The sequence below is a fragment of the Pseudophryne corroboree genome, chromosome 7, assembly GCF_028390025.1.
Source record: "Pseudophryne corroboree isolate aPseCor3 chromosome 7, aPseCor3.hap2, whole genome shotgun sequence".
Classification (NCBI taxonomy): domain Eukaryota; kingdom Metazoa; phylum Chordata; class Amphibia; order Anura; family Myobatrachidae; genus Pseudophryne; species Pseudophryne corroboree.
Window position 1 is genome coordinate 504,500,920 of NC_086450.1, and position 23,718 is coordinate 504,524,637.

At 50.6% G+C, this 23,718-nt stretch overlaps 1 protein-coding gene across 2 annotated transcripts in view; it reads right to left on the reverse strand.

Annotated features, from left to right (window-relative positions):
- Nucleotides 1-23,718, reverse strand: part of LOC134945829 (uncharacterized) — a 65,081-nt gene that overhangs the window by 14,788 nt on the left and 26,575 nt on the right. The window contains exons 3-8 of one of the 2 annotated variants that reach the window (XM_063935343.1): nt 15,506-15,539; nt 14,087-14,139; nt 8,678-8,741; nt 8,485-8,540; nt 5,848-5,886; nt 4,582-4,690 (exon numbers count right to left, since the gene is read on the reverse strand). In XM_063935343.1, coding sequence (XP_063791413.1) covers nt 4,582-4,690; nt 5,848-5,886; nt 8,485-8,540; nt 8,678-8,741; nt 14,087-14,139; nt 15,506-15,539 — 355 coding nt within the window. The remainder of the gene's footprint in view (nt 1-4,581; nt 4,691-5,847; nt 5,887-8,484; nt 8,541-8,677; nt 8,742-14,086; nt 14,140-15,505; nt 15,540-23,718) is intronic. The other variant, XM_063935344.1, reaches the window with a different exon arrangement.

Here is a 23,718-nt window from a genome sequence, read left to right on the forward strand (position 1 = left end):
GGGTTACTGTAGGGAAAGACACTGGCGGCATGGGCTCTGGGGTTACTGTAGGGAAAGACACTGGTGGCATGGGCATTCGGGTTACTGTAGGGACAGACATTGGTGGCATGGGCACTGGGGTTACTGTATGCACAGACACTGGTGGCATGGGCATTCGGGTTACTGTATGCAAAAACACTGGTGTCATGGGCACTGGGGTTACTGTAGGGACAAACACTGGTGGCATGGGCATGGGGGTTACTGTAGGGACAGACACTGGTGGCATGGACACTGGGGTTACTGTAGGGACAGACAATGGTGGCATGGGCATTCGGGTTATTATAGTGACAGACACTGGTGGCATGGGCATTCGGGTTACTCTAGGGACAGACACTGGTGACATGTGCATCAGAGATACTGTATGGACAAACACTGGTGGCATGGGCATTGGGGTTACTGTAGGGACAGACAATGGTGACATGGGCACTGGGGTTACTGTAGGGACAGACACTGGTGGCATGGGCATTCGAGTTACTGTAGAGACAGACACTGGTGGCATGGGCACTGGGGTTACTGTATGCACAGACACTGGTGGCATGGGCACTGGGGATACTATATGGACACACACGAGGCATGGGCATTCGGGTTACTGTAGGGAAAGACACTGGTGGCAAGGGCACTGGGGTTACTATAGGGACAGAAACTGATGGCATGGGCATTCGGGTTACTGTAGGGACAGACACTGGTGGCATGGGCACTGGTGTTACTGTAGGGACAGACATTGGTGGCATGGGCACTGGGGTTACTGTATGCACAGACACTGGTGGCATGGGCATTCGGGTTACTGTATGCAAAGACATTAGTGGCATGGGCACTGGGGTTACTGTAGGGACAAACACTGGTGGCATGGGCATTGGGGTTACTGTAGGGACAGACACTGGTGGCATGTGCACTGGGGTTACTGTAGGGACCGACATTGGTGGCATGGGCATTTGGAATACTATAAGGACAGACACTGGTGGCATGGGCATTCGGGTTACTGTAGGGACAGACACTGGTGGCATGGGCATTCGAGTTACTGTAGGGACAGATACTGGTGGCATGGGCATTATGGTTCCGGTAGGGACAGACACTGGTGGCATGGGCACTGGGATTACTGTAGGGATTGACACTGGTGGCATGGGTATTGAAATTACTGTATGGACAGACACTGGTGGCATGGGCACTGGGGTTACTATAGGGATAGACACTGGTGGCATGGGCACTGGGGTTACTGTAGGGATAGACATTGGTGGCATGGGCACTGGAGTTACTATATGGACAGACACTGGTGGCATGGGCACTGGGGTTAATTTAGGGACCGACACTGGTGGCATGGGCACTGGGGTTACTGTAGGGATAGACATTGGTGGCATGGGCACTGGGGTTACTGTAGGTATAGACACTGGTGGCATGGGCACTGGGGTTACTGTAGGGACAGACACTGGTGGCATGGGCACTGGGGTTACTGTATAAACAGACACTGGTGGCATGGGCATACAGGTTACTGTAGGGATAGATACTGGTGGCATGGGCACTGTGATTACTGTAGGGACAGATACTGGTGGCATGGGCACTGGGGTTACTGTAGGTATAGACACTGGTGGCATGGGCAATGGGGTTACTGTAGTGATAGACACTGGTGGCATGGGCACTAGTGTTACTGTAGGGACAGACACTGGTGGCATGGGCACTGGGGTTAATTTAGGGACAGACACTGGTGGCATGGGCACTGAGGTTACTGTAGGGACAGACACTTATGGCATGGGCACTGGGGTTACTGTCAGTATAGACACTGTTGGCATGGGCAATGGGGTTACTGTAGGGACAGACACTGGTGGCATGGGCACTGGGGCTACTGTAGGGACAGACACTGGTGGCATGGGCACTGCAGTTACTGTATGGACAGACACTGGTGGCATGGGCACTGGGGATACTGTAGGGACAGACACTGGTGGCATGGGCAATGGGGTTACTGTAGTGATAGACACTGGTGGCATGGGCACTAGTGTTACTGTAGGGACAGACACTGGTGGCATGGGCACTGGGGTTAATTTAGGGACAGACACTGGTGGCATGGGCACTGAGGTTACTGTAGGGACAGACACTTATGGCATGGGCACTGGGGTTACTGTCAGTATAGACACTGTTGGCATGGGCAATGGGGTTACTGTAGGGATAGACATTGGTGGCATGGGCAATGGGGTTACTGTAGGGACAGACACTGGTGGCATGGGCACTGGGGTTACTGTAGGTATAGACACTGTTGGCATGGGCAATGGGGTTACTGTAGGTATAGACATTGGTGGCATGGGCACTGAGGTTACTGTAGGGACAGACACTGGGGTTACTGTAGGGACAAACACTGGTGGCATGGGCACTGGGGTTAATGTAGGGACAGACACTGGTGGCATGGGCACTGGGGCTACTGTAGGGACAGACACTGGTGGCATGGGCACTGCAGTTACTGTATGGACAGACACTGGTGGCATGGGCACTGGGGATACTGTAGGGACAGACACTGGTGGCATGGGCATTCGAGTTACTGTAGGGACAGATACTGGTGGCATGGGCATTAGGGTTACGGTAGGGACAGACACTGGTGGCATGGGCACTGGGGTTACTGTAGGGATAGACTGGTGGCATGGGTATTGGAGTTACTGTATGGATAGACACTGGTGGCATGGGCATTGGGGTTATGGTAGGGACAGACACTGGTGGCATGGGGGTTACTGTAGGGATAGACACTGTTGGCATGGGCACTGGGGTTACTGTATAGACAGACACTGGTGGCATGGGCATACGGGTTACTGGTGGCATGGGCACTGGGGTTACTGTAGGGACAGACACTGGTGGCATGGGCACTGGGGTTACTGTAGGGATAGACACTGGTGTCATGGGCACTGGGGTTACTGTAGGGATAGACACTGGTGGCATTGGCACTGAGGTTACTGTAGGGACAGACACTGGTGGCATGGGCACTGGGGTTACTGTATGGACAGACACTGGTGGCATAGGCACTGTAGTTACTGTAGGGACAGACACTGGTGGCATGGGCACTGGGGTTACTGTATGGACAGACACTGGTGGCATTGGCACTGGGGATACTGTAGGGACAGACACTGGTGGCATTCGCACTGGGGATACTGTAGGGACAGACACTGGTGGCATGGGCACTGCGGTTACTGTAGGGACAGACACTGGTGGCATAGGCACTGTAGTTACTGTATGGACAGACACTGGTGGCATTGGCACTGGGGATACTGTAGGGACAGACACTGGTGGCATGGGCACTGGGGATACTGTAGGGACAGACACTGGTGGCATAGGCACTGTAGTTACTGTATGGACAGACACTGGTGGCATGGGCACTGGGGTTACTGTATGGACAGACACTGGTGGCATTGGCACTGGGGATACTGTAGGGACAGACACTGGTGGCATTCGCACTGGGGATACTGTAGGGACAGACACTGGTGGCATAGGCACTGTAGTTACTGTATGGACAGACACTGGTGGCATTGGCACTGGGGATACTGTAGGGACAGACACTGGTGGCATGAGCACTGGGGATACTGTAGGGACAGACACTGGTGGCATGGGCACTGGGGATACTGTAGGGACAGACACTAGTGGCATTGGCACTGGGGATACTGTATGGACAGACACTGGTGGCATAGGCACTGTAGTTACTGTAGGGACAGACACTGGTGGCATGGGCACTGGGGTTACTGTATGGACAGACACTGGTGGCATAGGCACTGTAGTTACTGTAGGGACAGACACTGGTGGCATGGGCACTGGGGTTACTGTATGGACAGACACTGGTGGCATGGGCATACAGGTTACTGTATGGACAGACACTGGTGGCATGGGCACTGGGGTTACTGTATGGACAGACACTGGTGGCATGGGCACTGCGGTTACTGTATGGACAGACACTGGCAGCATGGGCACTGGGGATACTGTAGGGACAGACACTGGTGGCATGGGCACTGGGGATACTGTATGGACAGACACTGGTGGCATGGGCACTGGGGATACTGTAGGGACAGACACTGGTGGCATGGGCACTGGGGATACTGTAGGGACAGACACTGGTGGCATGGGCACTGCGGTTACTGTATGGATAGACACTGGTGGCATGGGCACTGGGGATACTGTAGGGACAGACACTGGTGGCATGGGCACTGGGGATACTGTAGGGACAGACACTGGTGGCATGGGCACTGTAGTTACTGTAGGGACAGACACTGGTGGCATGGACACTGGGGATACTGTATGGACAGACACTGGTGGCATAGGAATGGGCACTGTGGTTACAGTATGATTGGGTTCTCAGGGTGTCCTGTAGTTTCTATATAGGTGCTGCCAGTATTGGGGTTCTTAAAGTAAATGTGTTTTCGGTTTTGGGGGACGACACATGGAACTTTATACATTGTAATGACAGGGAATCTCTGTTTATCAAGACGTTACATATACAGTAGGTATGAGCTCCAGTGTCATTATATACAGTATATATACATTTAATAGATGAGTATAGCAGACTTATAGTATTCTTACATATAACCACAGGCCAAGCTGTTTTTGGAGTAATTTGGATCTCCTCCTTCATCATCGTATATACCATCATCATCATCTTCATTTTCCGTGTTTCTAGAATTGAGGCCTCCTGTAAGTGGAGTATAAATCAATAACATCAAGTATAATATAATTATGAAAACATCTAACCATTCATTTCAAATAAAGGTCATCTCACCTGGACCTACCAGGCACCAGATAAGACCCCTCAAGTGAGCTTGGCTTAACAGTTTTGGGGTGTTACATGATCAAGTAGGGGTGGATTTTGGCTTGGTCAGCTCTGAAGTGTCAGGAGCTAGGAGATTGGTGTACTGCGGCTAAAACATGATGATTAATGTATGTTATCTGCTCTGCTTATACCTACTTCTTCCATTATTTACTCATTTCAGCTGGCATCATCTTGGGCATGCACCAAAAATTCAAAAAGCATATCTGCCCGCTGCTGTAAAACTGACTAGATTACTAAGGAACCCTCAGCAGCTGGTCAGGTAGTTTAAAGTGCAATCACATCACATGACTGCCCTACAGATGTTAACGATGGCCCAGGTCTTCTGATTGGCTACCATGACTGTTTCTTGCTGATCATTGTTGGATTGCTACCTGCCCTAACCTCAGCCTGAACCCTGACTATTTCTTTGATCACTACCTGCCCTGCCCTTGGCCTAAACATTTGAACTCTGGAACTTTGCTCGTACATATCAGTATTGTTTTTCTGATATTTGCACAGCCCTCAGATTATGTTTTATCTCCTACCTATTGGCCAGTTGTTATTAATGCTATTGTGCCTTCCATTTTCCTGTGTCAGCATCTCCTACTAATTTGTACACAAGACCTGGGGAAACTGAGCACCAATAACCACATTAAGCTCCTATAGGAATAAGACTTCTATAAGTTAAAACCCCAACTAGTCTGGTTCTTGGGTTTCATTATAGGAATCATTACATCATTTATTATGTTAGTGTACAGGAAATTCCACCTTTCCCATTCATGTTCTCTATATTTATTTATAATCTACAAACTCACCATTTATTGCAAATTATTTTATACAAACAGGTTAATGTCAAATATGGCCACTGGTATTAAAGTGTTATATTTAGGATCTTTTTTGACAATGATCCGGTGACACTTTTTCTAGAGGGTTAATGGACAACTGTTTTACTTCCTTATTTTACAAAGGAATCAGAGAGTGTGCGCAAGAGGCAATGCAAGGGAAATCTCAGCTGAGTAGGAGAGAAATTAAGGGCTTACCCATTGAGAGTGGCACACATTGACTTCTTTTTGCAAAACCTAAAACAGTAGATACATGGAGGTAAGACAGTAGCTATTACAGGTGAGGTGGCCTCCTGGATAGTTATAGCACATGTGCCTGACCCTGAGTCACATGTAAGGTAAAATGCAGAAACATGTAGTGATTTTAAGCAAACTGCACCTATCTTAAATTACTTAAGATTGAATTGTCGCATCGTCTGCACATAGCATGGGTTAGGTGAAACTGACGTTGATAGTGATGGCAGCTGCTCCCACGGGCAAAGGAACAGCGGATTCTTTCATGAGGCCAAACTGCGAAAGAATCCTGTGTCTTTTTTGATTGCTAGGTGTTCGCAAGTTGATTGACAGGAAGCAGATGTTTGGGGGTGGTAAGTGGAAGTTTTTTGGGAGTGTTAGGAAAAACGCGTTTTCAGGGAGGGTGTGTGAAGTCAGCTCCAGCCCGATCAGCCTGTTTCTTTCACATTGTAGGAGTAGGTCCCGGGCTATGCACAGACTGCACAGGCTGGAAAAATCATTAGATGGTGAGTGAGCTGCGAACGGATTTGCAGCTGACCGGCGTTTGCAAAGCTTTTCGCACGGCGTACGTAGACTTGCCCGGGGCGCATTTTCACTCTGTGTGGGCGGCAACTATCTGAATGCAAACCTCTGCAAATTCGCAGATGAGCGATCAGGTCTGAATTAGGCCCTAAATCGGCAAGTATGGAACAGATTAAAGAGGGGCAAGGCAGGGGTTCCACAGGCCGCAGATAAGTAGTTTACAGACAAGGGATCATGAGTTTTAGTGGCTTCCGGGTTGATAAAGCACCTGGGAATAAGGTTGAGATTAAATATTGTGAAGGTGGAAGTGGAATATGGTAGAGGTGGCATATGGTGGAGTTGGAATCTGTTGGAGTTGAAATATAGTGGAGGTGGAATCTGGAGCAGATGAAATATGGTGGAGGTGAAATCTGGTAGGAATGAAATATGGTGGAGGTGGAAAATGGTGGAAGTGGAATGTCGTTGAGGTAAAATATGGTGGAGGAGGAATATGGTAGAGGTGGAATCTGGTGGTATATGGTAGAGGTGGAATCTGGTGGAGGTGAAACATGGTAGTGGTGGAATATGGTGGAGGTAAAACATGGTGAAGGTCAAACATGGTAGGGGTAGAATCTAATGGAGATGAAATATGGTAGAGGTGGAATCTGGTGGAAGTGGAATGTGGTTGAGGTAGAATATGGTGCAGGTGGAATATAGGCCCTCATTCCGAGTTGATCGGTCGCAAGGCGAATTTAGCAGAGTTACACACGCTAAGCCTACGCCTACTGGGAGTGTATCTTAGCTTCTTAAAATTGCGACCGATGTATTCGCAATATTGCGATTACAAACTACTTTGCAGTTTCTGAGTAACTTCAACCTTACTCTGCCTGTGCGATCAGTTCAGTGCTTGTCGTTCCTGGTTTGACGTCACAAACACACCCAGCGTTCGCTCAGACACTCCCCCGTTTCTCCAGCCACTCCTGCGTTTTTTCCGGAAACGGTAGCGTTTTCATCCACACGCCCATAAAACGCTGTGTTTCCGCTCAGTGACACCCATTTCCTGTCAATCACATTACGATCGCCGGAGCGATGAAAAAGCCGTGAGTAAAAATACTATCTTCATTGTTAAATTACTTGGCGCAGTCGCAGTGCGAATATTGCGCATGCGTACTAAGCGGATTTTCATTGCGATGCGATGAAAAATACCGAGCGAACGACTCGGAATGAGGGCCATGGTGCAGGTGGAATCTGGTAGAGGTGAAAAATAGTGGTGGTGGAATATGGTGGAGGTAAAACATGGTGAAGGTGAAAAATGGTAGGGATGGAATATAATGGAGATGAAATATGGTGGAGGTGGAATCTGGTGGAAATGGAATGTGGTTGAGGTAGAATATGCTGGAGATGTAGTATAATGGAGGTGGAATATGGTGGAGGTGGAATCTGATAGAGTTGGAATTGGCAGAAATGAGAAAGGATGTGGAGGAGAGGACGGCAGAGTAGAGGATCATCCCCAGTCTTTGGAGGATGGATAAAAGGGAGATGTTATCTACAGAGGAGATCTGTTCCAACTTGTTTACTAGTGAATTCAAAGATCACTCTCTACACATGCAATATCAATTAGCACCTGGTTTTCCTCCTTAATCTATGACTTATGAACCCGGAGAGTGAAGTGACATCAGGACAACATTTAAAGCTTTTTATTACCTTGGTGAAGTGCTTATACACTGAAGTGCAACAGGAAGGTGTAAAATGTGTGCTTTTATCTGTAGTGCAAAATGCAATGACACCCATGTCGCCCAACAGCTTCCATCAGATGGTTTGTGTTTGGACAAGTGCCATTCCCCAAAACTTGCTGCCTGAGGCCCCTTCCTCAGGTGGAATCAGTGTAGGCGATCTCTTGCTGTCCATGACAGGTGCATCTAACCCTATCGTACACTTCAATAAATATTCGTGTATAAGGAAAAATAGTGAAATTACCATTAAATATATAAAATAGGAGGAACTGTACCGTTTGGTTGGACAAGATGGATAAGCAGGAACAAATCCATTGTTTTATTGCATTGTTAGACCCCCAGGGGCTCTATAGGCTGTAATACACACCTTGTACTTCTCTTCCCATCGAACTCCTCCGGCTCTCAGTGGGTACAGGAGATTTCCTGTGGACAAGGAAAATGTTCACACATAAGGCCTCAACAGTCTCTTCTTTACTTGATCAATTTAAACCACTCTGCTGCCACCTCTGGTAATATAGGGTATTGCTGTAACTGCACCGGTATGGAAGAGCTGTACTTACGGAATGGTGAGCAGGAAATCCTGCGGATACATGGTGGCCTGGGAGGATGACGATCGTGGAAGAACTTATAGAAAAAGAAGAGGAAATGGGTTATCATAGGTCAGATATCAACTGTGTAATGGAAAACAGCAGTACCTGTATACAGTAGGAGCAGTGCTCCCTTATTTCACTAGCCTTGCAAGCACAGAAATTTGCTATTTGCGTGTTCCATGTTTAGGTGTTTGGCTAGTCTCCAGAGGTGGTGTTGCCAGCCGCCACATTGGTTTGCCTAACCATTAAAGAGTGCATGGGCTTGGCCCATGGGCATAACTATAGTGGGTGCAAGGAGTGCCATTGCTATGGGGCCCAGAGGCTTAGGGGGCCTAGACACAGGTTATATAGATGCATACCAATTTCCCAGATTTGTCTGCTAAGCAATTGGGTCTCATCCATTGCTCAGCCTGAGCTGTGTGACATTACATTGTCAGGGAAAGGAGTGTGTAGTGGATGCTATAATGGTAAGGGGACACTGTAATGTGGCACAATATGAACTGGAGGGCACTTTAATGTGTCATAACCTGATCTGCTCATTGTAATGTGGAGGGCACTATAATGTTACATAATAAGAAGTGGGGCTCTGGGCCCACAAATTCTGATTATGCCCGTTTGCGCCCCTTGATAGATAGATATATATATATATGTATATATATATATATATACACAAACAGAAAACCCTGCACTCTCCTAAGCAGCTTCATTCACCTTTATGAATTGTACAATGCATGTAAGCTTGCGGCCCACTCCACGGGACCCCATTTCACCGCATGTCCTACTCTATCACAAACTTTCCCATAGATGTTATAGAAACCTGGCAACTGCTGTCTCATAGGGGAAAATGTGCTTATCTGGTTTAAAGCTTACCTGCCACACTTATGGCTTTTAAAAGGTAAGACAGTCACCAACACAAATAACACAACTACACAAGTGTGCTTACCTGGTTTACAGCTCACCTGCCAACTGACTACTGGCTTTCAAAGTGAGACAGTCACCAGCACACCTAAATAGCAGCTGATCCAGGTTAAAGGTAAATGAGCTTAGGGGTCCCGTGGAGTGGGCCGCAAGCTTACATGCATTGTACAATTCATAAACCAAAACCCCATTGTTTATTCAGATGTATATTAAAGCATTAAGGTGAATGAAGCTGCTTAGGAGAGTGCAGGGTTTTCTGTCTGTGTATATTTGAGTTCGGTGGTCACAGCCCACCGCACCACAACCCCTGGGAATGGCGAGTGCAGTGGTTCCTCATGTTTGTTTATATACACATATATATATATATATATATAGTAAATACTGTTAGTGCATGCATAATAATGTAGCAGATTAATAACAGCAATGCCCTGTAGTAAATACACCATAGTCCTGTGCAGTATAATGTAACATATGTATAATGTATAATTCAAGGGCACAGTCTGGAACATTCTGGAACATGATCCCTAGAGGAGGAAGTGGGCCTTCAGGCAGTGGGGCCTACTGGGGGTTCCGTTTCCCCTGCATCCCGGTGCAGAGCCGGCCCTAGGCATATGCAAACTTGGTAAATGCCCAGGGCATTTGGCATGCCTAGGGGCACAAGCAGGTTCTGCTGATTAAAATGATATGCGGCATGCCTATATTCTGTGTGTGACTGCGGCTGTATCTGCATATGAAATGTTACGTTACAGTGGAATCCTGGAAATCACTGTAACGTAACATTTCATATGCAGATACAGTCACAGTCGCACAAAGTATATAGGCATGCCGCATATCATTTTAATCAGCAGAAGCTGCTTGCGTATTCTAGCCACATTGGGGGTCATTCCGACCCGATCTCTCAGTTTGTCACAGCGCAGCGATCGGGTCGGATGCGCATGCGCCGGCGCCGCAGTGCGCCGGCGCATGGCAGTCGTCGGTGCCCAGCCATCGCGATGCTTTTGTATTTGTGGGGGGGGACTGACATGCGGGGCGGACTAGCCTTGTGCTGGGCGTCCCCCCGCATGTCTGAGTATACGATCGTAGCTGTGCTAAATTTAGCACAGCTACGATCAACTCGGAATGACCCCCATAGTAATGCAAATAAGACGCATTTTCGTCAAAAAAAGGCACCTGACCTTAGCAGAGCTGCCAGCTGACTCATGCCAGGCATCTCCTGCTGCATGGCGCATTGAGGCAAGATGTATGCGGACGCATCTGTCTCCAAGCAGAGGCAGAGGTCACAGTTTTAGCAGCCATGTGAGTGCTGTGTGTGGGTGGGTGGGTGGGTTGGTTGTGCAGTAGTTTTTTGGGAAATGTGTAAGGGGCATTATGTGTGTAATGTGTTTAAATGCATTAATAATGTGCGGCATATGTGAAAGGGACATTATGTTTATAAGGACATTAATAATGTGTGTCACATGTGTAACGGGCATTACTGTGTGGTATTATGTGTATAAATGCATTACTAATGTGTGGCATTATGTGTATAGGGTACTCTACTGTGTAGTGTAACGTATAGAAAGGGCACTACTGTGTGGTCTAATGTGAATAAAGAGCAATCTGGTGTGGTGTAATGTGAATAAGGAGCAATTCAGTGTGGTGTAATGTGAATAAGGGGCACTAACGTGAGGAATAACGTTTATAATGTAAAGTGGTACTACTGTGTGATGTAACGTGAAGAAGGGACACTAGTGCATGATATAATGTGAATAAAGTTGCACTACTGTGTGGTGTAATTTGAATTGGGGGTACTGTTGTGTGGCCATGCCCCTTCCCGACAAGAACACGCCCCCGTTTGCACTGTTGCTATTTAAAATATTGGGGGTCAGAACATCAAAATGAGGACTGCTATGGGTGAGGGGTGATCGTGCTGGGAAAGGGGGTGCAGGGTCAGATGCAGAACTAGCGGTGGTGCTAGGGGGCACCAGCGAAAATCTTGCCTAGGGCATCATATTAGTTAGGGTCAGCTCTGCCCCGGTAGGCCAGTCGCCAGCCCAACCCTCCTTTGATCCATGCAGCTGCTCGGGAATAATATGGGCAGGGGGGATTAAACTTGCTTTTATGGTTTGCACATACACCTAAAAATGTACATTGTGGAGGGAGTGAGACATCGGGCGAGGCATTATGCAGGGCTTAACAGATAATGGCCCTCATTCCGAGTTGTTCGATCGTTCTTTTTCTTCGCATCGGTGCGATAAGTCGCAAACTGCGCATGCATAATGTTCGCAGTGCGTCTGCGCCAAGTAAATTAGCACAAAAGTTTGGTATTTTACTCACGGCTTAACAAAGAAATTTCTTCGTTCTGGTGATCGGAGTGTGATTGACAGGAAGTGGGTGTTTCTGGGCGGAAACTGACCGTTTTATGAATGTGTGTGAAAAAACGCAGGCGTTTCAGGGAAAAACGCGGGAGTGTCTGGAGAAACGGGGGAGTGGCTGGGCGAACGCTGAGTGTGTGTAACGTCAAACCAGGAACGAAACTGACTGAACTGATCGCAGTGGCAGAGTAAGTCTCGAGCTACTCAGAAACTGCAAAGAAATTTCTAATCGCTATTCTATTCGCATTTCTGCGAACCTTTCGTTCGCAATTCTGCACAGCTAATATTCACTCCCAGTAGGCGGCGGCTTAGCGTGTGCAAAGCTGCTAAAAGCAGCTAGCGAGCGAACAACTCGGAATGAGGGCCTATATGAATTAGTTATACAGACCTGTCCCTGCCCAAGTGGAGCGTACAACCTATGGCCCTCATTCCGAGTTGTTCGCTCGCAAGGCGATTTTAGCAGTATTGCACACGCTAAGCCGCCGCCTACTGGGAGTGAATCTTAGCTTCTTAAAATTGCAAACGAAAGATTCGCAATATTGCGATTACACATCTCGTAGCAGTTTCAGAGTAGCTTCAGACTTACTCGGCATCTGCGATCAGTTCAGTGCTTATCGTTCCTGGTTTGACGTCACAAACACACCCAGCGTTCGCCCAGACACTCCTCCGTTTCTCCAGCCACTCCCGCGTTTTTTCCGGAAACGGTAGCGTTTTTTCCCACACGCCCATAAAACGGCCTGTTTCCGCCCAGTAACACCCATTTCCTGTCAATCACATTACGATCGCCAGAACGATGAAAAAGCCGTGAGTAAAAATCCTAACTGCATAGCATATTTACTTGGCGCAGTCGCAGTGCGGAAATTGCGCATGCGCATTAAGCGGAAAATCGCTGCAATGCGAAGATTTTTACCGAGCGAACAACTCGGAATGAGGGCCAATATTCCTTTCCACAAGGACACTCACATATAGACGGGGGTAATTGTTATCACAAGCCAATTATCCTACTAGTATAGTGGTTCCCAACTTCTGTCCTCAAGAACCATTCATGTTTTCCAGGTCTCCTCAGAGGATTGCAAATGAAATAATTTGCTTTACCTGTGGGTCTTTTAAAATGTGTCAGTGAGTAATGAATACACCTGTTCAACTACTAGGTGACCTGGAAAACATGAACTGTTGGGGCAGGGCCGGCTCCAGGGTTTTCAGCGCCCCGGGCGGGCAATAGGGGCGTGGCTGAAATGATGTGTGGTGCGTGATGACGTCATCACGCACTACACAACAAACGTCCTCTCCATGAAGGGAAACTAGACGGGAGGCAGCAGGGGGCACAGCACTGACAGCAGCAGCGGATCTTGCCATGGTGCGGTGCCCTCCGGATGGCGCCGGCGCCCTCCGGAAGGCGGCGCCCCGGGCAAAAGTCCTGCTTGCCCGTGGCAAGATCCGCTACTGTGTTGGGGGAGGACTGAGGTTGAGAACTACTGTTCTAGTACATGTCTGGATTGTGGGAAGTAACTGTAGCACCCGGAGGAAACGTATGCAAATGTATTTCTTTTATTTATAACAGTTTCTTATATAGCGCAGCAAATTCCGTTGAGCTTTACAACTGGAAACAACAGTGATAAAACAAAACTGGGTAATAACAGACAGACATAGAGGTAGGAGGGCCCTGCTCACAAGCTTACACTCTATAAGGAAATAGGCATATATATACAAGGATAGGTGCTATCTACAGTATTCCATAGTTGTCCACCGGATTGCAAAGGTTCTAGGTGGGCTGCATGATATCATAACACAGCAATGATGAACCGGGGTCAGGAGAAAGGGAGAGTGAAGAAAGAAAATATGTGGAGGATATGTGCGGACTGTACTGTGGGGATATAATTGGATAGGAAAGCTATGAAGGTTATGTGAGCGGTTCTGGAATTTTACCAGCTTGCCTGAAAAGGTGAGTTTTCAGGGAACACTTGAAGGTTTGGAGAATAAGGGGAACACGTACAAACTTCACACAGATCGATGAACCTTACAACATGTCCCTACAAATGGACGTAGATTCATTCATGATGTAATAAAACTTTCCAGTGTAAGGTATCGCTGATTAATGATGCCTTACCTGGCGGCCTGTTGATGATCATGAAACTTGATGGTGGAACAGAATATTGGGGCCTAAAATACAAATCACCAAGAATTAAAGGTTTTATTTTAGCATAAAAGAAAAAAAATGAGATCAGTCCAAAGCTTTAAACCAGGCTTTCCAGTGCATGCTGGGAAATGTAGTCCCAAACCCAGGTGGCGTACTTCTGATCTAAACCAGGGCTGTCCAATTCAGCTCTCAACTACCCCCAACAGGTCCTGTTTTCAGGATTACTGTCTATGGAAACAGGTGGGACAGTTGTTCATCCAGCAAAATAGATGAACTTCCCTATTCATGGTTAAAGAACTCCTGAAAACCTGACCTGTTGGAGTTACTTGAGGACTAGAGTTGAAAAACACTGATCTAAACTACAAATATAATATATATATGGTTATGTAGGTCCAAAAAGAGAGGTAGGGGACATAGTGGCGGATGCACACAAGGATTAGGTATACATGTTTTGCGGAATGACCTTGAATGTATTTGAACTTTGCGTGTCACGGCACAGAGCGAACGCATCTACGGGATAATGTGTTTGCTATTTTGCTGTATGCAACTCAGGCACATCTCCACTAAAATGGCGTTACTGGGTGGTATGAGGGTGCTCGTATGTACTGTAGGTTGCATTTGGTGAGGTTGGGCCATGGGTGCAGTGCTATAACAGGGCACCAGAGCACTCTGTGTCAGCTCCGCCCCCCCGAAGAGCACTATGTCGTGCAGAAGGGGCGGGGCTGCCAGCACCGGGAAGTGCAGCACTGACCAGAGCGGCTGTACAGACTGCCAAAGGACACTCTGAGCTGCACTTGCGCAGTAATACTAGCTGCAGGGAGCCGTTCCAAGCACCCTTCTACCCAGAAGCTAGGGTTGTGGGGCAGACCCCTAGTTATGACCTGTCAATGCAACTGCAGGCTACGCAGAGATAAACATACACAAGTGGCAAGGATACGGCGCACGCTGATAACGATGGAACCAGGCGTACAGATATGGACAAACGGCGCATTTAGGGGTCTATTCATGAAGCAGTGAAACGTGTGGAGAAGTGAGCCAGTGGAGAAGATGCCCATGGCAACCAATCAGCATTGATGTAACATTTATCATTTGCATACTATACAATTGTACGGAGTTGCTGATTGGTTGCCATGGGCAACTTCTCCACAGGCTCACTTCTCCGCTCTTTTCACTGCTTCATGAATAGACCCCTTAGTTCTACGCACACAATGCAAGTGTACAGTAATAGCATTCAACTCTGCTTCGCCCTGTGTGTAGGCCCCAATCCAGTGCGTTGCCAGAGACCCAGGGGGCCTTCATAAGGCTCTGCCTGCGAGCTTTGTTATCTACATGAAACCCACATATGTGTCACACCTGTAATTCGCGTGTGAGCAGAAAACAATGACTTACTTGTCGACGTAGTAATCAGTCTCTGTTATGTGTACTGCAAGAAAGACACATTCATTAGTACAGCCACAGCCTGTATGTACACACCGCGCTATACACCGCGTTATTCCCCTTTACACTGTAAGCTCTCATGCGCAGGGCCCTCCATCCTCTTGCTTCTCTCAATGCATTTTCACGGTCATGTGCCTACCCCCGCTTTGAGGTATTATCAGCGACTTTGATATCATGTTTCTTCCAAGCAAACATTGGGGGTCATTCCGAGTTGTTCGCTCGTTATTTTTTTCTCGCAACGGAGCGATTAGTCGCGAATTCGCATGCGCAATGTCCGCAGTGCGACTGCGCCAAGTAAATTTGCTATGCAGTTAGGTTTTTTACTCACGGCATTACGAGGTTTTTTCTTCGTTCTGGTGATCGTAATGTGATTGACAGGAAGTGGGTGTTTCTGGGCGGAAACTGGCCGTTTTATGGGAGTGTGTGAAAAAACGCAACCGTTTCTGGGAAAAACGCGGGAGTGGCTGGAGAAACGGAGGAGTGTCTGGGCGAACGCTGGGTGTGTTTGTGACGTCAAACCAGGAATGACAAGCACTGAACTGATCGCACTGGAAGAGTAAGTCTCGAGCTACTCAGAAACTGCACAGAGAAGTATTTTCGCAATATTGCGAATCTTTCGTTCGCAATTTTGATAAGCTAAGATTCACTCCCAGTAGGCGGCGGCTTAGCGTGTGCAAAGCTGCTAAAAGCAGCTTGTGAGCGAACAACTCGGAATGACCCCCATTGATTGCTTCTCCTAAAAATTGTATCTCATTTTGTAGCATGCATTTTCTCAGCATGGGTTTTGTATTTTTTTTATCCCTTTTGCATTTCTATTCCTGTTTGTATTGTTGTATATCCATATTGTAGTTCTTGTACGGTGATGTGTATAATTTGTGGCAATTATAATATCAATAATACATTTTGCCGTAGTTTGCCGCCCCATAGCTCGGAGCAGGGATGCGATATCGTGATTCATAGCAAATCACGTCATCACGACCCTTGACCCACCCATTTTTTTGGGAGAAGTGGTGGGAGACTTACCCCCAAACCGGGAGAACTCCATCAAATTCAGAGTCACCTGCAAATTCCATCAGATTGGGCGACTAAGGTTTCTTTATGTCAAAATTAAAACTTTAAACTATAATAAAGCAGTAACTTCTGCTGTAATACTTTCTTCTTAAGGAGAGAGAAATGACTGCATAGGAATGGAAAGAGTTAAACATCCTGTGAGGGGTGGACCCAGAGCCGGATTAAGAGGGGGGCCCCGGGGATAAGTACCCCGGGCCCCCTTTTTTTAAAGGGCCCCCCGCCGCCGCCGCAGATCGGATCTCTGTTCCGATCTGCGGTATTGTGCTGCGCTCCCTGGAGCCGGCGCCACACGCGGTGTCAGGGCAGCACAGTGATTGCTGTCCCTGGCGGCTCTGGCTCCCGGCTCCACTGGACTGCAAAGGCTGACGCTGCGGCCGCAGCCGCCACCGCACGCAGGGAGTCAGTGCCTGTAAAGGGAAGGACAGCTGAGCGACGGCTCAGCTGTCCAATAATCTGAGGAGCAGCAGCCTGCGGCTCAGTCATTGGCTGGGCGCGCAGGCTGCAGAGAAGAAGGAGGACGGCACATGGAGGCAGCAGCCAGCACCCAGTCAGAGGCTCAGCCAGCTCTCCTAGGCCAGCAGCAAAGCACATAAAAAATGTAAGTCTGGCCGTATTATGCACTGGGTTTAAATATATATATACACACACACACACACACACACACACACACACACACATAGAGTATATATATATATATATATATATATGTGTGTGTGTGTGTGTGTGTGTTTGTGTATATATGTACATATATATATATATATATATATATGTGTGTGTGTGTGTGTATATATATGTATGTATATATATATATATATGTGTGTGTGTGTATATATGTGTGTTTATATATATATATATATATATATGTATATGTGTGTAAGATATATATATATATATATATGTATATATATATGTGTGTATGTATAGACATATTTATCATTTTCGTGTGCACAGCCACCGCAATGTCCGGCACCCCCCTCACCCTCCTGACTGTGACTGCACTGTACGCCCGCCAACACTCTACACCCACCAGCAAAGACAGCCCGCTCTCTACGGCCGTCCGCCCGCACAGACTTCCCGCGCGCAGAGACCTCCAGCTCTCTATGGCCGCTTGCTATGCCCGCCCACACCAGCTCTGTACACCCGCGTCTATCATCCACCCGACCCTTCCCTCTCTACACTTGCCTCCCTACACTGCACTGCTGAGCATTGCGCTCCCCTCCCCACTGACAGCGAGCCCAGCCGCCGGCGCTCCAGAGCGATGGCTCAGCCCAGTGGCAGACAGGCGGAGGCCCGGACCTGCTACCGCTATGTTGGGAAAAGTCCCCCTTTGTAGCGAGTACTGGTTCCAGGAGGAGAAACACTATGGTGCGCTGGTGGAGTGGTGACCAGGGGAGCCGGACGAAGCTAAAGCTACTTCAGCCTTGTGGGAGCCTGCCAGTTCTCTTCCATTCCTCTTCTCTACCACTCGACGCACCCCCCTCCACACCCATTCCCCCGCGCCGCCGCCACCAGCCAAGCCAATATACAGTGGGGAGGACCAGGGAAGCTACACGCACCATTCAGAAGGCCGCAGCTGTCACCGGAGGACGAGAGGAGCCAGTGTGACAGGATCAGCAGCAACACTGTAACCTGTCAGTGTGCTCGAGGAAAAGCTCCTCCGGCCAGCCGTAATGTCCTCCCGATCTGTAGGTAAGTGAGGTCCATGGCACCCTCACTTTTACATCTTTGTTAAAGTAACCTCATTGTAAGGGGGCCCTCATATATGTATGTGTGTATGTATATATATATATATATATATACTGTATATTATAATTTTAAATTTACACCCTAGGGCCCCCCCGTCTTAAGTACCCCGGGCCCCCCTATGCCTTAATCCAGCTCTGGGTGGACCTAGCTTTGAGGAAAGTACAGCCTTTGGAAAAGGGGGATGGTTAATATATATAGGGAATGCTAGGTCAGCTTGGTCTCTCTTGCTGCTGAATTGCCTTGGGGTGAGTGCTGCATAGCAGAGTCTCCCCATTGCCTGGCCTGTGTTATATATTTTAAGTCAGTTACTACAAGCCACTTCCCTTTATATCCATTTTTCTGTGTCATGGCTGCATCCCGCGCTCGCCGTTCCGCCGGGACCCCAGCCCGTTACCGCTCATCAGGCGGCGGGTGTGGGACCGAGGACTGGCTGGCTGGCCCTGTGGACGGCTTCTCGTCCTCTGGGGCCTGCGCGGGCGCGGGTGGAGACGGAGCGTGGCGGACCCGGTCTTCCTGGCCGCTGAGTGCCGGGCCGGTTTTGCCGGCCGGGCGCGGGCGGCGGGGAGGGCTGGAGATGCAGGCGGGACGCCTGGAGGTGGACGGGCATCGGCCCGCACCTCCGGGTACAGCGGCAGCCTCAGTGCCGGGCGCGGGCGTGCGCATGTGCGCCGCGGTGGGCGGCCGTCCCCCGTCCCCAGTCTCTTCCCCCTCGTCGCGGCCGGGAAGCGGTGCCAGGCGAGGCGGGTTGAGCAGGCGGGCGGCGGCGGCTGGCAGGAGACGGCACGGCGGAGGGCTTAGTAGCGGGGAGAGGCAGGCCGCGCGCACGAGGTGCGCGCACGCCCGCGCTCTCCACAGGTGGCACCGTTCGCGCACGTGTGCGCGCAGCGGCGCCGCTGGTCTCCCTGTCTCCCCAGCTCACTCCCTGGCAGCCGGAGTCTGGCGGGGAGCAGGGGAGGGGGAGTAACAGGATGGGTGACAGAGGCAGCAGTGCTGCACATGACAGCAGGCAGTCACGCCGCGGCGCCCTCCCAGCGGGCGGAGGGAGCTCCGGCCTGCAGGGGGAGGGTGCGCGCGGGGGATTTGATGGGGGGGGGAAGCGCTTACGCCTTAGGGCAGTCGCAGGGGGAGAGAAGTGACTGGTGGGGGACCGGGCCGCTGGTGGTCAGGGGCGCTGCCAGTTCCCCACCGGGCCAGTCTGGGCTCCGGACGTCGGGGCCCCGGTTGGCGCCTGTCGGGCGTCGGGCAGTACGGCGCGCGCCGACACCGGCGGGGGAACCCGCGGGGGACGGCGACGAGTTCTGGGGTGGTCAGGACCCCTCCGGAACACTGGCGTCGGCCCTGTCAACGGTGGTGGCGGCATTGGGGCCGCTGGCCGCGGCCGCATCCCCGGGGGTAGCAAGGCGTTCCGGCTCGCATGCAATAGCAGGCGGGTCCGGTACACGGGCGGTGTCGGCGGCGCAACGAGTGGCTCGCGCCTGCCGGGAGCTGGGGGCGGCTGCGGCACAGCTGGATCATCGTGCCGTGCGTGACGAACAGGGGCGCGAAGCAGGGACGCCTGCGCCCCAGGGTGCTAGGCATGCGCCGCGATTGTTGTCTGGGTCCTTTGCTCCGTCTTCTTCTTCAGGTGATCTCGGAGAAGTGGAGATGGCGGGGACCGAGGACGAGGATGTCGCATTTGCCACACCGGAGGATTTCATGTCCGAGCAGTCGACGGCATCAGGTGAGGTGGAGCAATCGAGGTCGGGCTCCAGCACGCGCTCTAGTTCAAGTTCTCGCAGCTCGTCCTCTTCTTCTTCTCTGTCGTCGCCAGCATCCGAAGTCAGTAGTACGACCAGGGCAAAAAAGCGCGCGAAGAAATACGCCAAGAGGGCGGCGGGTCAGCAGGAGAGACGGAAGAGACGGAAGCGGCTTAGCGAGGACGCTCGCAGGGCCAAGAAGCGCCGCGACTTGCCTGGGGTAGTCCACTGCGATTACACTGCCGTGGTGCGGGGACTGAGGGACAGCTGCCGTAGGAAAATCTGCAGGGGGGATTACGTTGATATGTTCGTCTTGACGAAGGACGCAAAAAAGTACTATAAGTCGGCGTCAGCGAAGAAGGGTATCGGGGCCGAGGCTTTCCGTACCTTCGACACTGGCTAGCCGGTTTTTGTGTCTTCGCGGCTTGTTACCTGGAAGATAGGCCGGACGAGCATATGAACGTCATTAGATACCTGCATTTAATACACGATATGCAGCGCACATCGTCGGGCATCGAATGGCGGATGTATGACGAGAAATTCCGGGAAAAGCAGGACTGCTTGCAGGTGATAGACTTTGGTTGCAAGGACGTGGAAGTCTGGCTCCAAGTCACCCGGGCTTCTCAACAGGCTAGGGAGCCCCGGATTCCGGGGGCGGACGGGCACCGCGCAGGGTCGTCCTCCCAAGGGACCGGCGCGGACGGCGGATCGGGAAAGACAGGTAGGACGGCCGTCCGCGGAGGGGGGCAGGACGTCGCAAAAGGGAAATGCTTCGCTTTTAACAATGCGTCCTGTTCCTTCGGCAAGCAGTGTCGGTTTCGACATTTGTGCTTGCAATGTGGCGGCTCCCACCCAGCCTCTACCTGCTTTAAAGCCAGTGCCCGGGGTAAGCAAAATTACCCAAGACCTGGCGCAAGCGGGAGCGCTCCGCAGAGCTCCAACGCCAATTAATTTGGATACAATGGGCAAGTGGTTGGAGTGGTATTCAAATAGGGCGGACGCGCAGTTTTTGTTTTACGGTTTTCGTTTTGGTTTTCGCTTGCCTGTTGCGAGCAAGGTTTCGGTTCGGGCCCAACGGAATCTCCAGTCTGCTCGTGCCTTGCCGTCGGTTCTGCGGGAGAAAGTGGATAAGGAGGTTAGGCTGGGCAGGATGGAGGGACCGTTTATCTCACCCCCGGTGGATGACTTGGTCATCTCCCCAGTGGGGGTGGTCCCCAAGAAGACTCCAGGTGCTTTTAGGCTCATTCAACATCTTTCTTACCCGTCGGGGTCGTCGGTTAACGACGCGATACCGCCGGCTCATTGCTCGGTGGTGTAACAGTCGTTTGACGAGGCGCTAGAGCTGGTCCGCAGTTACGGGCCTGGGGCCCTCATGGCTAAGATAGATGTGGAATCCGCGTTTCGGTTGCTGCCGTTGCATCCGGACTCATTCCGTTTTATGGGTTTTCGGATTGGAGCTGAGTATTTCATCGACAAGTGTTTGCAGATGGGATGTTCCGTTTCCTGCTCGTTTTTCGAACGGTTTAGCACATTCCTACATTGGTGCGTGGAGTCTTCGTCAGGGGGTCACGGGGTCGCCCATTACCTTGATGACTTCCTGTGTGTGGGTCCGGCAAATTCACCACGGTGCGGCGACTTGCTGTTCAGCATCCGAGCTCTGTTTTTTCACTTCAGCGTTCCCGTGGCCGAGGATAAAACAGAGGGACCGGTCTCCTGTTTGTCATTTTTGGGGATAGAAATCGACACGGTGGCGGGATCGTGTCGACTGCCTCCGGACAAGGTTACGAAGCTCCGCGGGGCTATCTGCCAGTTCGAAAGGTCGCGCAAAGTCACTCTGCGGCAGGCGCAGTCCTTGCTGGGCATTTTGAACTTTGCTTGTCGGGTAATCCCGATGGGCAGGGTTTTCTGCCGGAAGCTGGAAAGGGCGACTGTGGGGTGTGCCAGACCACATCATTTCGTGCGCCTGTCCTCCGAGATTAAGAGGGATTTGGTCGTATGGGCCTCGTTCCTGGAGGACTTCAACAGGGTGTGTATATGGCAGGCCCCAACAGTCGACAGCGCTGGGCTGCAGCTGTTTACCGACGCGGCGGGTTCCTCTGGGTTCGGTTGCTATCTAGAGGGATCTTGGTGCGCGGCCTCGTGGCCGGCGGAATGGCATCGCGAGGGTTTAACTAAGGACCTTTTACTGCTGGAGCTTTTCCCCATTATGGTGGCGCTGGAGGTTTGGGGCGATCGTCTGGCGCATCGCAGCATCTTGTTTAGATGTGACAATCTGAGCGTGGTGCATGCGATAAATAACCAAAGGGCGAAGTCGCTGGTGGTCCTGAGGGTGCTGGGGCAGTTGCTGTTGACATGCTTGCATAGGAATGTGTGGTTCCGCGCGCAGCATGTGCCTGGGATGGAGAACGGAATTGCCGACGCATTGTCACGAGGTCAGTGGGAGAGGTTTTGTTTGTTGGCACCCGAGGCCGATGAGCAAGGTTTTCAATGTCCCGGTTATGTCTGGCAGGTGATCGGGCCGGACTGGAGGGTCTAGCGATGCGGTCAGTCGCTCCGAACACGCTCAAGGCTTACGGACAAGCTTGGAGCGAGTGGGAGGAGTTTGTCCGAGGACGAAGTCAACAAGGTAAGAGCGGGCATCGGATGATGCTTTCTTTTATTTGTCAGCTGTTTGTTACGGGTAGGTCCAGAGCGGTGGTATCCCGGTACTTGGCTGGTATTTCGTTCTTCAGCAAAATCAAGGGGGTCCCTGACGTGACAAAGAGCGGGCTTCTGCTTAAGGCGATGAAGGGATGGGCGCGCGTGGCGCCGATGCCGCCTGATAGGAGGCGGCCCATTGATGCGGCCTTGCTTCCGGCTGTCATCAGGGCGGTTGGCGGTATCGCGTTGTCCGTGTTTGAGTCGCTGCTGTTCAGTTTGGCGTTCTCGATGGCTTATCACGGTGCCTTTCGGGTTTCGGAGCTGGTGGCGCCTTCTAAGCGAGCAGATTCGCGCATGCTTCTCGAGGACGTGGTGGTGGGTGAGAGGTCCTTGCTGTGCAGATTGCGTCGCTCTAAGACGGACCAAGTAGGTAGAGGTCGATGGGTCACCTTGGTTCCGGCACTCGAGGAGAGCATTTGCCCAGTGAGGTTGGCAGTTCAGTATGCGGCAGTACGGCCCGATGGTCGGGGGTCGTGGTTGCTTCATTATGACGGTCTGCCAGTGACGAAATATCAGTTTCGTTGGATGCTGGGTCGCTGTCTGGCGAGCTTGGGCCTTCCACCCGCTGCTTTCGGGACGCATTCCTTTCGCATCGGGGCTGCGATGTCGGCTGCGTCGGCAGGGTTTTCCGTGGCTGAAATCCAGGCGGTGGGGCGATGGAAGTCGTCAAGTTACAGTCGATATATTTGCCCCGTTGCATGAGATGTTTGCTTGCATGGGGTATTGTTTATATGTAGTTGTTATAAGTCATGTTGTACAGTTCAGTACGTTCTTGTGTTGTGTGTCTGTTTGTCTCCCCGGTTTATCCTACTCAGGGATTAGCCACTCGCCGCTGTTGGCAGCGGGGGTCTGGAGTTCTTTTGTGATTTTTTGCCTGACTTGACGGACTGAATTCTAATCCACAATTCGGTT